The sequence below is a fragment of the Cynoglossus semilaevis genome, chromosome 4, assembly GCF_000523025.1.
Source record: "Cynoglossus semilaevis isolate Cse_v1.0 chromosome 4, Cse_v1.0, whole genome shotgun sequence".
NCBI classification, from domain to species: domain Eukaryota; kingdom Metazoa; phylum Chordata; class Actinopteri; order Pleuronectiformes; family Cynoglossidae; genus Cynoglossus; species Cynoglossus semilaevis.
In genome coordinates, this window is record NC_024310.1 from 2,402,480 (window position 1) to 2,418,638 (window position 16,159).

A 16,159-nucleotide genomic window follows, 5' to 3' on the forward strand; every position below is an offset into this window, starting at 1 on the left:
GTGTTATATTCAGTTACCACAAACAGAACTTCACATTTTTATAAAAATAAATTATATCGTTCGATTATATTCAGTCGTGAAACAGAGCAAATACATTCCACAAACCACAAAAATATAAAATAAATTTAAAAAAAAAGGATTCCACAAACCACAAAAATATAAAATACATTTTAAAAAAGATGTCTGTTTAACCGAATCTGCGACTTTTGACTGTTGTTTTAAATGGTTTTGAAGGGAGGGGCTCATTTGACTATGCGGTCGTCTGATTGGCGTTTGGCTTTATTGACAGATATTCTATCCAATGGCTGACGCTGTTGCTGGGACGCGGTCCTTACAGCATTGAAGCTATGAAGCTTGTATTTAGTTCGTCAGCTTTAGTGCACTGTCGCTAGAAAGGTGAGTACAATTTTCTACAATTCCTATAAACGTTGCATTTCTTTCAGTACGTAACATTAAAACAGAACTTGCTTTAGCTTTAGCAGCTAAAGTTCGGTCACCTGTCATTTAGCATTTAGCTTGTGTGTTTAAACAGTTCATTTGCCCACAGTCACATATTATGTTTGATAAAACACACTAAAAACGTTTAGTTCTCTTGAGAATTAACCAAATAAACATACAAGTAAAAGGGTTTTTTTGTTACTCGAATTACTTACTTACCCCACAGTGATATGGTTGAAGGAAAGTTTACGCCACAAAAACACAGTGATATGGTTGAAGGAAAGTTTACACCACAAAAACATAATAGTCCTTTACTTTTTCTTTAAATTTATCGTTAATCTAATGTGTTGATATATAACGATAAATAGAATATAAACATGAATGCCCTTGGACATGGATTCATATTGTTCTTCATCCATTTTGTTAAAGATGTCCCGAGAACAGCTCGTCGTTGAAAGGACCAGGAAGGCGTTTCTCACAGGAAGTACCAAACCACTGAAGTTCAGGATCCAGCAGCTCCAGTGTCTGCTTCGCTTCATCACAGAGAGACGCAAAGATATTGCAGATGCTGTTCACAAAGACCTTTACAAGGTAACGTCTGCCCACGTCACAGGGTCAGCAGTCACTGGTCTTAAAGTTTCTAATCAGTCGAAATGTCAGTTATCATTTCAACAAACATTTCTGATTTAATTAAAGAATTAATCAACACTTGTGGTTCTGTCCAATCACCTGCTGCCAGAGCGAACATGGGACAGAGCTGTTCGAGACCCTGGGACTAGAAGGTGACATCCAGCTGGCCATCGAGAAGGTGTGGGAGTGGGCAGCTCCTCGGCCGGTGGAGAAAACTCTCCTCACTATATCAGATGAGGTCTACATCCGTCCAGAGCCTCTGGGAGTGGTTCTCATTATTGGAGCGTGGAACTACCCTTGGGCTGTGACACTGAAGCCACTAGTTGGCGCCATAGCTGCAGGTATGAAATGTCTCCACGTAGGACTGCAAGACCAAAACCTGAGCTTTTGGTTCTAGTCCCCGCACAAAGCAATCTCACCCTAAATACTGCTGGACCAGTAGGACATTGTTTCCCAAATCTCTTGCGACTATTTCTAAAAAAAAAAAAGAAGAAAAATTCGAGTTTACGAATAATGTTTATTGACTTGGGTTGCAAAGGTTTGTGACTTTTAAAATGTGGATCCCCTGCTGGCGACACACATTGATACTATTTATTTTTCCTATTCTGTACTGGTCATCAACATGAGTTTTATGGGTTTTTCTTTCAAGGGCTGGAATTAACTTTTTTTTTTTTTTTTTTTAGGGTTGGAATTAACATTGTATTTTGTTTATGTTGTCATTTGATTTGCTGATCTGGGGTCTGTCCTTGACACTGTAGGTAACGCAGCAGTAATAAAGCCGTCAGAGATCAGCTCACACTCTGCCAAGCTCATGGAAGACCTCCTCCCTCTGTATCTGGACAAGGTCGGTGTCACATTTCCCCCTGTTTTATTGACATCTGCAGTTGAATGTTCAGATTTTTATTCACAGCGTAAACTTTTCTCCAGGATCTGTACCCAGTAGTGACAGGCGGAGTGACAGAGACCCAGGAGCTGCTGAAGCAGAGATTCGACCACATTTTCTACACAGGAAACTGCACAGTTGGTAAATTGGTGATGCAGGCTGCGGCTCAGCACCTCACCCCCGTCAGCCTGGAACTGGGAGGAAAAAGTCCCTGTTTCATCGACAAGAACTGCGACCTCAATGTCGCATGTCGGTCAGTGTCATGTTTTAAATGGTAGCTGAGCGGCTCCCTTTTAATCTGGTGTAACTTTTCCTCCGCTGCCGTCTCTTTTATTCTCTGTAGCCGAATCACGTGGGGGAAATTTGTCAACTGTGGTCAGACGTGTATCGCTCCGGACTACATCTTGTGTGAAGCCTCGATCCAGAGCAGAGTAGTGGAAGAGATTAGAAAGTGCATTAAGGTTAGTAGGACATTAATATTTAAATATACACTTGTTTGACCAAACACAGATTTTGTTTTGATTGTTTTCTGTTTAAAGGTTTATTAGCGTTTTTATATGTGTTAGGCTAACATTTAAATATACACTTGTTTGACCAAACGCAGATGTTGTTTTGATTATTTTCTGTTTAAAGCGTTTTTATATATGTTAGGCTAACTCCATCGTCCTGACAGAACTAGTCTTTATGGACTCAATTTTTGTGATGCATTTTGCAGGAGTTTTACACGGAAGATCCAAAGACCTTTAAGGACTACGGCCGCATTGTCAACCAGCGGCACTTCAGAAGGGTCGTGGCTCTGATGGAGGGCAGCACAGTGGCTCTGGGTGGAGACAGGGATGAATCCCAGTGTTACATAGGTACAGTATCAAGTCACGTTTCCAAGTCACCAGCTTGTCCGATCTGAACAGATTTCGACAGCAGGGGGCACTGTTGCTTAACAAACGTAATTTGCATCCATTCAACGCTGTTCTTAACAAACGTAATTTGCATCCATTCACGCTGTTTTTTTCCCTATTGCAACATGGTGTTTTAATGGTGGAAATATTCCCAAGTGCTACCAGTATAACCAACATTCAAATACAGCAACATGGGCCCCCACTGTTTAACTACGCACAGTATATGAAGAACAAATATATTGTTAATTTATCAGGTATAAGGTGTTACTGCGACTGGTATTTTTATTATATTACATACACACACACACAGGCAGAGCAAGCAAATATATGGCAAGATTATATAGAAATGTAATGTAATTTACTACAGAGTCTTGCTTAACCCTAATCGAGATCAGAGTCCAAGGTTTTTGAGGTCTTTTTGTTACTGTTAATGCCTTAGTCTAAGGCCTCAGTCCAACAAAGAAATGCACCAGAAATGTAAGTTATGTAAAACTTAAAATTAAGTAAATTCTTCCTAACTAACCAAGTTAAGTTAATTATTTATAGAAAAGCACAACTAACTTAAACCTGACATTTTTAATGCAGTAATATTTTTAAATACATGTTCATATACAGGAAATTATTTTTTTGTTTAAAAGAAATAATAAATAAAACAAGTAATAAATACATTTATTTTTTTATTTTTAATTCTCCTGTTTCAGCACCAACCGTTCTCAAAGATGTAACAGGAACATCGACAGTGATGACGGAGGAGATCTTTGGGCCAGTCCTGCCCATCATCACAGTGAGCGGTTTGGACGAGGCCATCGGCTTCATCAATGAGAGAGAGAAGCCGCTGGTCGTCTACGTTTTCTCTCATGACAAAAAGGTGAACTCATCACCACCTGCCCTGAGTCCAGTCCACCTCTTATTGGTCAACTCTTTCTGACATCTTTGTTTGACAAAACAGCTGATCCGAAGAGTGATCACCGAGACTTCTAGTGGAGCTCTGCTGGCTAACGACTGTCTGGTCCACGCCACCGTCAGCGCCCTGCCGTTTGGAGGAGTAGGTGAGTGTGTCTCTTTGAGGGACAAAGCGACATGCCGTTCGGAGGAGTAGGTGAGTGTGTGTTTGTGTGTGTCTTTCACAGTTTTTTTATTTTATTTTTTTAGCTGAAAGTCCCCTAACATCAGTGTCTCCTCAGGTAACAGCGGTATGGGCTGTTACCAAGGGCGGCACGGCTTCGATCGGCTGAGCCACCTGCGAAGCTGCCTCATCAAGAAGCTGAACATGGAGGCGGTGAACAGCATGAGGTATCCTCCGCACACAGCCAAGAAAATGGGCTGGGTTCGATTCTTCCTGTTCAATCAGGTCAGCGTGTGCAGACTGCGTCGAATGGCTCTTCTCACTCTGGTCACAGTGGTGGCAGGGTTCCTTGTCCAGGTAAAAAAGAGGAAACAAATGCTGCATTATCACATCATCACTCACATTATTAATTATTAGTGCTGCCACCAAGTCACATTTAAGATACAGATACATAAGATACAAATAGATACAAGTTCATTTTCTTATTTTAATTAGTGAAAAAGTAATTTGCTATATGAAATAGAGATTCTTGTTATATAATGGTTCGTATCAATACTGAAATCTGTCTTTTTTGTCCACAAACCAGTGATATATATTTTTGGTTGGAGATAATCTGAAGAGCATATAAATATATCATGTATCATCATGTATCAAAATACATATAACAATTTCTCATGATGTAAATCACCCATTTATACTTATTATTGTTATTTTAATTTTTAGTTTAAAACTGTATAATGGAGTAGGACGTGAGTGTCCGTAGTCATCGTTAGGCTGTAAAATTATAAATGTCAAACAGGATGTGACGTCAGTCTGTTGAATAGCTAACTGTTGCATTTGGGAGAAAATAGATGATTAATTTACATTGTTGCCAACCGTACTGATCAAGAAGTGAAAGCACAGTTTGGTTAAAATATTTTACGTCAAACTGTCGCAACACTTTGTCTGACACCGGGGGCCGTTCTGTTTGACTAACCTGTGCAACAGTCGGTGTTTTAAATGGAATGACTTGAGACGTGAACGGCACGTTTTCAATCACGGGAGAAGACAATTATCAGAAATTAACCTGTTGTAACTGTTTTGTCTTCATTAATGATTGAATGACTTTTTTTTTTTCTTTGACCACACGGAAGGATTGATGTTTTTAGTCCCATCTCTGTGTATTAAGTCACTAATAAGGAGGAAAAACCTGTAAATCTCAACAACCAACTGTTTGTTCATAGGCTCATGAAAAAACAAATCTCAACCGTGACGAACTAATTTTCCCGTGAAACTCAAACATGACTTCACTGCAGCACATGCCCCAGTCCCACAGACCTGAACCATCACACAACAATGGCTTTGTCCGCGGCAGACAATTTGTGCTGTTGTCCAGGATATCAAACAACGACTGCCCCCGCATCTGCCTTCCCTTTAATTACCCAGCATGCATCACGCACACGAGCTAAATGGCCCCCTTTGTCTCCGTCACCCCCACTTTAATGTTTGTCGACATGCACACTTGTCCTGCTCCCGTGAACAGTTGCAGTATCTGTTATCTCACTCGTGGTCACCTTTGTTTCTCTCCTTCCTGCAGCGCCGCGTGCGTCGGATCGGATGAGAAAGGACCGCGGCCTGTGTTGAACCCTGATCCTTGGACACCGGTGTAGACACCTGACCTGCAGTGATACCAACCACACCTGCCATTTATCTAGGTTATCCTGTCCATTTTATGTCCAACATGATCATCTGCTTCGATGGAAAAAAAAAAGATTTTATTGTCTGATGTCTCAACATGTCAATCACACAATCAATAATTAACTTTGAAGCTTCTAATGTTTACAGTAACAGATTGTTTGATTGCGCTCAAAAATTAGTGTCATTTTTTTTTCATTTTACAGTTTTATCTGACTTTAAAACAGTAAAATCAAATCACTCATTGGACCATGTACAGAAAACTAAAATAAAACCAATCATAATATGTAAAAGAAAAAGTAAATAAGTTTGCAAAAAAATGTTTTATTTATGTTAGCACTAATATATATTAAGAAAATATTTCTGAGAATAAATGATGTCTACTTGTGTGTAGTCAGTGCTCCAGAATTAGAAAAATAATCTCCTGATAACTGTTAAGTTATTATAAGCCACTAGTTTGCATTAGTGGCTTATAATTAACCCAGTCAATCATTTTACAACCCGTCGATATGAGTGAATATTTAGCTCAGATACAGGCTGTTAAAAAAAACAAAACCAGTGCTTATAAAATGTTTGTATGTTTATGACTAAATGGACTGTCAGTGTGTGAATGTGTGTGTGTGGGTCGGGGGTGGTCTTCTGTCAGAGTCAGTGACGTTGAAGCGTGTCTGACATCTGAGCTGCTCTCGTATCAGAGTAGAATCTCACAGACGGAGACACAGAAGCTGCTCTGCACTGAGGTAAGAACAACAACATTTAATTCATGTCATAACTTTGCTGTTTTGATGATGAATAGTTTGCGTTTTGTCTTATAATCTGTTTGTTGTCAAGTGTAAACAAATGAAGATTAATGACAATGATGGAACTTTGGAACAGAAATTTAATTCATTGTTCAAAGTGTTGACTTGTTCTAGGTCTGAATATCAGGATTGTCAATAACAATTATATTGTGAAATGTTGGTAGTCAGGAGAAGTCTTTGTCAGTTAACCAACATTATTGAGTCATGTAACCGACATGGTTTAACACACGTAACTCACGTAAATCTGTTTATTACCTGAAGTCGAAACTAAATCTGATATAAACATCATCCCAATGTAAACGTGTTTCCTGGTCTAATGTCTCCATGGTCTGGACCATGTGTGTGTGTTTGATGGTAACATCTTTTCCAAAGATTTATTAGTTTAACAACATTTATTCTGCAGAACATTTACTCATCTGTGTTTTCATATTGAAAAGCTAGAACCGTGATGCTTCTGCTTTATTATTTATTTTTTAGATCTTTAGATAGATGAAAACACAAAATGGAACTAAAAAAAAGTCTCCACTTCGGGACCAAAACTAAAGTTAAATCTCTGAACTGCAGTCTCCACAGAGTGTCAGTTGATTTCTGCTGTGGATCAGTGTGCGTATGGAGAGGCAGGCGGTGCAACGGGCCAGAGAGGCCTTCCAGAGCGGCCGGACGCGACCTCTGGAGTTCAGACTGCAGCAGCTCCACGCTCTGCAGAGGATGATCACCGAGAAGGAGACGGAGATCGCCACCGCCCTGAAGCAGGACATCAACAGGGTGAGGGCGACAAACACACAGCTGTGAATTATACCGCCCAGTGTGTGGGCCCGTGTTCTCGCAGCTGACATAACACTTGGTTTTTCCCACAGAGCCAGTACGACACGCCGCTGCTGGAGCTCATCGGCATAGAGAATGAGATCAAACTGGCCATTGACAGGATGGCGCAGTGGGCAGCTCCTCGTCCAGTGGAGAAGAATGTTCTGACTATATCAGACGAGGTTTATATTCAGCCAGAGCCACTGGGAGTGGTGCTCATTATTGGAGCGTGGAACTACCCCTGGGCCCTCACACTGTTGCCACTAGTTGGAGCTATAGCTGCCGGTAGGGAAAAAAGTTTCTCTTTCACATCAAATCTCAATCTCAACTAAATGGAAACATTTCTGAAAAATGTCTCAGCTCAAATTCAAATCAGTTTGTTCTCTGAGTAGAATAGTACATCATTTTATTGCTAATAATAATGATAATATTTAACTAATATTTTATAACGATAATAAAATAGTAGTGCTGAGTGTAATACAAGTAAAGTAAATATTTTTTAGTTTATTGGATTGAGTAAGTGTCTTGGCCTTTTTATAGCCTTTATAGTTTTACAACATATCATGTTATTACTTTATTGTTTTTTTATAGATAGATGTAGAAAATTAAAGCCACTCTTCAGACTCAATGACTCATGAATTGATCTGTCAGAGAAACTCAATTTCATCCTCAATTTACCTTAAAAAATGCACATTTAAAGTGACGTTGAGCACTTTATGTATTATTATATTTTTGATGTATTTGATGTGTTTTTTTTGTTTGTTTTTGTTTATAAATCAAGTATGTTATATCTGTCAGAGTGACAGAATGCCTTGGGCCCCCCGCAGCGCTGTCTCCTCTCAGTTTCTGTCACACACACAGAGTGATCTCATCCCATTCACAGAATCCCGTGTTTTCTCTCTCGCTCTCTGCAGGCAACGCAGCTGTGGTGAAGCCGTCCGAGCTGAGCGAGTATTCTTCTCTGCTGCTGCGGGCGCTGCTGTCACGTTATCTGGACAAGGTCTGAGTAATGATCATAGCTGCTGTTAACACTGTGCTGGGCTTCAGACACATGTCCGCTGCCGGGGCTGGGTGGAGCTGTCGTAGGACTAGCGTTCAGTGTGACCTTTAACCAGGCGGACAATGCTGCTTAACAACAATCAACAGAAGGATCAGGGGAGAATCATTAGGAACCGTAGTGACTGATTGGAGCTCACAGGTCGAGAAAGATTTCCATTAGAAGTATATGGTTTTACTGCTACTTCAAGGTCCTTCAAGCAGAGCAACAAATGTTCGTACTGCGTCTTGTTGTGATATCTAAACCGGTGGTGGATTCAACTGTAAACACATTCTGAGGCTTCACTGTTGCAGCAAAGGTTAATCTTTAAATGATTGCTTAATTAAGTTGCTATTTTAAGCATTTCTTCCTTGTTTCTTCCTTTTTTTCCTCCCTTTTTTTAACTTTTCATTATAATGAATCTTCTTACTGGGGATGTCAGATAATATCAGTGGACCGATATTATCGGCCAGATATTATTGGCCCGATATTAGCATGTTATGTAATATCTGTGAGAATTGTTATAGGTTTTTCCTCCGATAATGAAAAGCCAATAATGCAATGCCTTAGGTTTCGCCAAATGATGTCTGACCTCAAAGCCAATAATGCAATGCCTTAGGTTTTGCCAAATGATGTCTGACCTAAAAATAGTTTTGGAGCTAAACGGCTGTGTATTAAAGAGAAGGTCACTAGATGGCAGCATTGTAGCTGATTTAATTAATCTCCTACTCATAAAGATAAATAAATCAATATTACCAGGCCTATATCGATATCGGTTGATATCGGAATCGGAAGTTGTGTTTGGACAATATCGGCATATTGGATATCAGTAAAAAAAAGTTGATATCGAACATCCCTACTTCTGACCCACATTTTAAGTTTTTGAATTTGCCTACGTGTGTTTACTGATTGTGACAAATGGCATCTGTAAAATAAAAGTAAAATAAAATGAAAATGATTTATATTTTAATCAAACACAGATGATTCACACACAACTTTTGTCTTTTTTCCTGCTGCGTCCTTTCAGGAGCTGTACCCAGTGGTCACAGGTGGCGTGGCAGAGACCCAGGACCTGCTGAGGCTGAGGTTCGACCACGTTTTCTTCACAGGCGGCAGCACGACTGGTAAACTGGTGATGGAGGCCGCAGCTCAACACCTAACGCCAGTCACACTGGAGCTGGGGGGGAAGAGTCCCTGTTACATCGACAAGGACTGTGAGATCAGAGTCGCCTGCCGGTAATGACCTCCACAGTGACCTCAGCAGTGGACGGACACAGATTTACTGACCTGAACAGACCAGACCACGAATTACCAACCGTGTGGTTTGTGTTTAGAATCAGGGATTAATAATGTTACAACATATCATATGGAATAAAAAGCATGGGTTGATTAGGAAAAAAGGGTGGGATTTTATACAACATTGTTACAGTATCTTAGATAAAAATATTTATATAGATATAAAAAAATTATACTGGGCAGTAACTTTCAAAGAAAATAGTACAGAAATTAATTTGTGACTAAATGGGGAAAACATAACCACACTTTATAACCAAATATCATGTTATTTTCTTATCTGTGCTGTTGTTGTATTAAATGGTTAATTTCTTTCTTTTTTTTTTACCAGATTTTATTTGACAATTTAAGACATGTTTTGGAATATTTTTTGGGGTCATTTTAACAGTTCTTTGGTGGAATTTTACCAATTCTTGCATTACAGTTAGGTGAACATGAATACCTTGGATAAACCTGGTTAATTTTTAATTTTTATAATTTATGTTGATTCTTTTCAGGGCATTTTTTATGTTTTATTTACAGGTGACCTTTAGATAAATTGTCTTTGGTCTCATTTCAGACGCTAATCAACTTTTCTATGGCTAAAATTAAAGTCAGAAAATCGTTAGCACTTTGTTCCATCCTTCATGTCCGCCCTGTGATGACAAATGTTTCAATATGTGGTTCACATGCAGCCGTATAACGTGGGGAAAGTTCGTCAACTGTGGTCAGACGTGCATCGCTCCGGACTACATCCTGTGTGAACCCAGCATCCAGAGCCAGGTGGTGGACTGCATCAGACTGACGCTGCTGGTAACTCTTCATCTGTCGTCTGCTCTGACTGGACACGTGACTATCACCGTGTACCAGGTGGTGTTTCATCGGAACCTTTTTTTTTTAAATCAACCGTAGGAGTTCTACGGTGCCGATCCGAAATGCTCGCCAGATTACGGCCGCATCATCAACCAGCGTCATTTCAACAGAATAATGAGTCTAATGGAGGGCTACACTCCTGTGGTGGGTGGGCAGAGTGACAGCTCCCAGTGCTACATAGGTACACATAAATACTGCAGTAATGTGTACACCCTGTGTGTGTGTATTGCTGTACAATGAACATTTTGATCCTCCCCTGGAAGCCCCCACAGTGCTGAAGGACGTGCCCCCCCACTCCAGATTGATGCAGGAGGAGATCTTTGGTCCCGTGCTGCCCATTGTGACTGTGAGTGACATGGACGACGCCATTCGGTTCGTTAATGAGCGGGAGAAACCTCTGGCCTTGTACATCTTCTGTAATGACAAAAAAGTGAGAAGAAAAAAAAAATATATATAGATGTGATTTAGGATTTTGTTCTCATGTTTTTCTTTGCTTCACCTGTTTTTCCCCCTCCTGTTAAAGGCTGTAAAAAGGATGATTGAGGAAACGACAAGTGGAGGAGTGACAGTCAACGATGTCATGATGCACTACACGCTCAGCTCGCTGCCGTTTGGAGGCGTAGGTAAGTCTCTGGGGCAGGGTTTAAAACCGGGGGGAGAAATAAAAAAAATAGCAAATGAGTTGGAGTAAGTTCTCCATGTTTACATTTGGTGTTCTACTACAAAATATGGTGCGCTTTATGGATATGCAAAAGAAGCTATGATAGCCGTTAGCGCCGTTGCTAGCGGCTAATATTTTAGCGCCAAGTGACATCAGATAAACAATGTAAAAGAAAGTATATAACTCTTTTTTACACTGTAGTAGCACAGTTGTACTTTCTTCTGAAAACACCAGTCCTACTACTGTGCTTGTAAACTGGAACAAAGACGCTGGTCTAGTTTACTGACGTAGTTCAGCTAAACCTTTAGCTTAGCTGAATTTTTAAATGTAAACTGTTTGAGAGTTTGGCTGGTGTTAACATAATGGTTTAAAGATTTAAGATGATTTATTGGAAAAAACATAATTATGGCCTAAATACAAGTTATTTCACAAAGAAGGATGACAAAACTTAATCGCCCGATCTCGGCTACTCTGGGGGTTTATTAGTAACTAAATAACTCGCCTGCCCCTACCCCCTCCCCCCAGGGCACAGTGGTATGGGCCGCTACCATGGCAAACACACCTTTGACCAGCTCAGCCACCAGAGGGCGTGTCTGATCCGCTCTCTGAAGATGGAGAGCGTCAACCTAGCCAGGTACCCTCCCCAGGACCGACGACGGGCACGAAGGTCACGTATGGCCCTCAAGTCCCCCCTGATTGACATGTCCAAGAGGACACTTATCTGGGCAATCTCAGCCACCGTTATTGGCTTTGGGCTCTTGGTCGCCCTGGTGGTCATCCTCCTCATTGCAGCAGGCCTCAACTGTACATGTTGGTACTGGAGAGGATTTTATAACTACTTCTAGACACTGTAAAAACAACTGCAGGTTCCTGCGTCCTGCACCAACACCGTGGTCAACACAAAGTCAATCCCCCCCCCCCCCCCCCCAGATCCCCAAAAAGACTAACTTTCAAATCCAGAGTGTTTGAATTTGTATCTGATAAAACACAATTCCTCTCCTGTAAATAGAGAAATCATATGTACACCTTCAGTGAAATTAAGCCTTTTCAAGTCTTTCTTTTTTTATTCAGAAATAAAAATTATTGTTAAATGTTTTAAAATTATTTTGTAAAATCCCATTCTTCCCATCCCATCTTTTTTATAGTTTAGTTCAGACAACGTCGTCTTATCAGTATTTTTTTGCACCGTTTGTCTCATTAAAAACAAAAACAAACAAAATGTCCCTTGTCATATTTTAGTTCCCAATCGTAGGCGCAGGTTAAATAAATAGCCACTAGGTGGCAGCAAACAGCTGATATAAATTCAAACGGTCAGCCAATTGTCTGATAAAAGCAACTAATTTTAATAAACCTAGAGAAGTATTACAGTACTGCAGCAGGGACATTTACTATCTGTCTATATTTTTTTGTCTTTTATTCTCTTTTTTATTCTATAAAACCAGTACATGGCGTTATTTATAACCAGCGTGCAGTTTTCAATGATAGAAATGCATTTCTTGTTTTTGATAATAATGGCTGTGACCAAGTTAAAGGGTTTAAACCTATCTATAATAATAGTAATAATTATTATTATGATTATAATTATTATTATTACTATAATAATAATATTATTCTTATAACAAGAACTTTTTTAAGTATTATTATTATTATAACAATTATTGTTATTATATTTTAATTACAGTTTGTTCTAACTAACAAACTAACCAAACTAACTAACTAATTAACAGTCATAAACCAATGTAACCGTACACATTCTGGACCCTGGCCAAGGTTGAGTCACAGTCACAGTCTCTGCTCTGCTCCACTTAGCTCAGAACAGACAGAACAGTTTTATAGTTCTACAGAGTTGTGTTCACATCAGCCTTCAGCTTGTAAAGCAGTAAAAGAAGCACCTACTTATAAAACCTTTTTCCAAAATAAGATTACAGAGTTCTTTGATGTCTCCACAATAAAAGAGACAAACTCAATAAAATCAGACGCCTAAATTAGAATTGAAGGAGCGCCAAACGTACACTTGTCCTAGTTACAGTTACAAAAGCTGTCAAGTGTCACTGTTGTCTTGACATTTAAATGAAATTGAATGATAAGTGACTTTCTCTGTATCCTGAACCACAGTCTGTGGACTGACCTCAACACCGAGGCAGTAATTTACATTAACACTTCATTTCTGGATGTTTTAAACTGAATCTAATCAGATGATCCACGACTGTGTGACTGATTGATGGAGCACTCTGTGGCCCGGGGGGCAGACGGAGGCCAAGGAAAGGTCAGAGGTCAACTGTCAGTCTTTCCTCACATTAGCTGTTAGTGTGACATAGGTCTAGGTGAAGTCAGTGTTAGTCAGACAGTCAAGGAAGTAGCCTGTACAATGGAGTACTAAGTAGAGACAGAAACCTAATTAATTTCATGCAAACAAAATTGTAAAACTACAAGAAAAATGTACATTTTTCTTGTAGTCTTGTACAAACATTTTTAGCAGTATTAAAACATTTTTTGAGACTTTTTATAATTTTTTTAACGATTGTTGGTCACAAGTATGAAGTCACTTATACTCATTTAATCATTTTTTAAAGCAAACAAATCTTCTTTACAGCTACTGGTGACAGTGCCACATATATCTTAACTTTGGAAGAATCTATTCAAATTTTTTTTTTTTATCCGAGGACAAAATAAAATTCAATACTTTAAGAATCTTGAAATTGAAATTAGAAATTAAACTTTTACTGTTTTGTTTGAATTTGATTTGTCAGAATTAGAACAGGCCTTTAACAACTGCGACACTGTCAATATCTGATCTTGTGTCAGTTTCAGTTGACTCTTCCTGTCACACACACACGGTATAATTTGCTGTAAACATCCTGTCGTGTCTCATAAACCACAGGTTATTTCATTATTTGGACGTGGAACTTCTAACTCAGCTCACTTCACCTCGAGCAGCAGTCGCTCACATTCCTCAACACAACACACTGAGCCAGTCATCGCTTGTTCACTCAACCATAATTTTGTGGCATCCAGTGCCAACTCGCTGACTTACTGCTACAGGCATTTCAGAGCAAAATCACTGCTTTGTTACTGTTGTTCTTTAAAATGAACTTTTTTTTCTTTCATATTACACATGAATTCTCTCTGCTTTTAAATGGTGTCTCTGACAAGGTCTGGAATTGACATTTCTTACTGACCTTTCTGAAGAGGAAAAAAAAAAAAACGTGACAATTATAGCGATTCATTTTTCCAAGGTCCGGACCTTGGAAGTCAGAACCAAACCATGCAGTACTGATGTGGATTTTATGTGATTTTTTTTACACCATTTTTGACTAAAGTTTCTGTATATTGTGTTACTTTCTATAGTGAAAGTAATGGGTATAAGAAGAGAAGCCAACGTGTCAATTTCTCATACAGTCATAATTCAGAAACCCTAGCCACTGCCCCCCACCTTAGCAAAATGAACTGTTGAGCAGGCTGTGAGAAACAGCTGCGCTGCATTACTTAGTAACTGTTGCTATGGTAACAACCTCCCCTCCAACCTTGACACGTCTGTTGTTCCAGTGGCTCTCCTCAATTGTAGCGTTTACCCAGATGAGAGACGAAAACCACACTGAACAAAATGATGCTGTTAGCTTCTGTTAGCTTCTGTTAGCTGCAAATCGACCAAAATGGACATAAGGTCAAATGAATGACCTTAAATATACAAAGAAACCGTGAGGGTAAAAACGTAATTCAACGTTCAGGTTTTATATGTTGTGATTTAGATTTGTTAACATAAACCTGCTACAGTTTATCATTTTTAATTTAATTTAATTTAATTGTAAAATAGCCTAAAGCAGTGATTCTCAACCTCTTGGCACACTAGTGTGTCATCAGAGATCATAAGTTTATGTTTAAATCTAAATAAAAATCATTATATCACAAATCTATTTTTTCACTGATTTTCATCCTTATAATTCAGATCTTAAACATGAAAATAAAATTTAAAAAAAAAATCCCACAGATTGAACAGGTAGAATCTGCTGATATCAGAGCTCTGACAATCAGTGAAGGACCTGCAGCTGTGAGGACACACCTGTGGAGAGGGATTGTGTTAATTGTGCAGGAGGAGGAGGAGGAGTTTCGTCCTCAGCGTTCATTTCATTTATCAGAGCTGCAGAGAGAAGTGTCGGTGTGTTTTCAGCCATGGGCTTCAGTCTGGTTCTTCTCTTTGGCTTTGTTGCTGCTGTGAGGCTTGGTGACGCCCGACACCTCAGTAGGAAAATGCCAACCTACTGGGATTTCGTGGCCCAGAAGCCTACCCCAGGAGCAGAGCCTGAGAGGAGGAACTCCAGGACTTCTGCTCAGCAGGTGGACACCTTCCAGAGTCAGCCCAGTACCAACGCGCTGACCTGGAGGTTTCCAGAACCTCCCGTGGATCCAGTGAGCACTCCTTCTGGTGAATTTGAAGTGCCGCGGCCTCAGGCGTCCAAACGTGTCGCTGTGAGATGTGGAGAGAACCGAGTTCAGGTGGAGCTGAAACAGGACCTGCTCGGTATCGGCAAACCCATCAGACCAGAGGAGATCACTCTCGGTGGTTGTTCACCCACCGAAGTTGATGACTGGTCCCACGTGATCGCCTTTGAGTCGGAGCTGCACGGCTGTGGCAGCAGACTGTTGGTACGTCTCTGAAGAAAGTTTTTGAATCCTTTGTCACGTCTCAAAAAGGCAGATTCTTAAATGTTTTTTTTTCTTCCACAGATGACAAAACATACCTTCGTTTATGTTTTCACTCTGGTCTACGACCCCATCGTGCTGGACAACAGTGGCATCACCAGAAGTCAGAGGACTGTGGTCGCAGTGGAGTGTCATTATCCCAGGTGGTTCCAGGATCTGCATCAGTCAAAAGAGAGCTTCAGGTCAATGTGAGAGCGAGAGAGAGAGAGGGAAGAAAGAAAAAGAAAATTGTGTTTAATGTGAAATCCCAATAAAATATTTTTAACTTGCTAAAAAATGCTAATGTGAGTATAAAATTATTCTGTATGAAGTTAACATCACACTGACTGTCATTATCGCCTTTTCTAAAAAAAAAAAAAAAGGATTTTGCATAAAGTGATTTTTTTTTTTTTTTTTTTTACTGACTGCAGCTGTGACTGGGGATG

At 39.8% G+C, this 16,159-nt stretch overlaps 3 protein-coding genes across 3 annotated transcripts; all 3 read left to right on the top strand.

The window, feature by feature from the left end:
• Positions 1-242: 242 nt before the first annotated feature.
• aldh3a2a (aldehyde dehydrogenase 3 family, member A2a) lies at positions 243-6,875 on the top strand. Its single transcript, XM_008308515.3, has 11 exons — positions 243-396; positions 868-1,029; positions 1,178-1,409; positions 1,827-1,912; positions 1,996-2,204; positions 2,295-2,412; positions 2,667-2,808; positions 3,549-3,715; positions 3,797-3,896; positions 4,032-4,270; positions 5,490-6,875. Exons 2-11 carry the CDS (start codon positions 868-870, stop codon positions 5,511-5,513), a joined length of 1,479 nt encoding a protein of 492 aa, XP_008306737.1. The 5' UTR covers positions 243-396; the 3' UTR covers positions 5,514-6,875.
• On the top strand, positions 6,193-12,514 carry LOC103377642 (fatty aldehyde dehydrogenase-like). Its single transcript, XM_008308514.3, has 10 exons — positions 6,193-6,327; positions 6,952-7,152; positions 7,245-7,476; positions 8,106-8,191; positions 9,255-9,463; positions 10,195-10,312; positions 10,412-10,553; positions 10,636-10,802; positions 10,896-10,995; positions 11,559-12,514. The coding sequence occupies exons 2-10, from the start codon at positions 6,997-6,999 to the stop codon at positions 11,876-11,878; spliced, it is 1,530 nt and encodes a 509-aa protein (XP_008306736.1). The 5' UTR covers positions 6,193-6,327; positions 6,952-6,996; the 3' UTR covers positions 11,879-12,514.
• Positions 12,515-14,999: 2,485 nt separating this feature from the next.
• On the top strand, positions 15,000-16,095 carry LOC103377641 (zona pellucida sperm-binding protein 3-like). Its single transcript, XM_008308512.3, has 2 exons — positions 15,000-15,677; positions 15,759-16,095. The coding sequence occupies exons 1-2, from the start codon at positions 15,204-15,206 to the stop codon at positions 15,924-15,926; spliced, it is 642 nt and encodes a 213-aa protein (XP_008306734.1). The 5' UTR covers positions 15,000-15,203; the 3' UTR covers positions 15,927-16,095.
• The last annotated feature ends 64 nt before the right edge of the window (positions 16,096-16,159 follow it).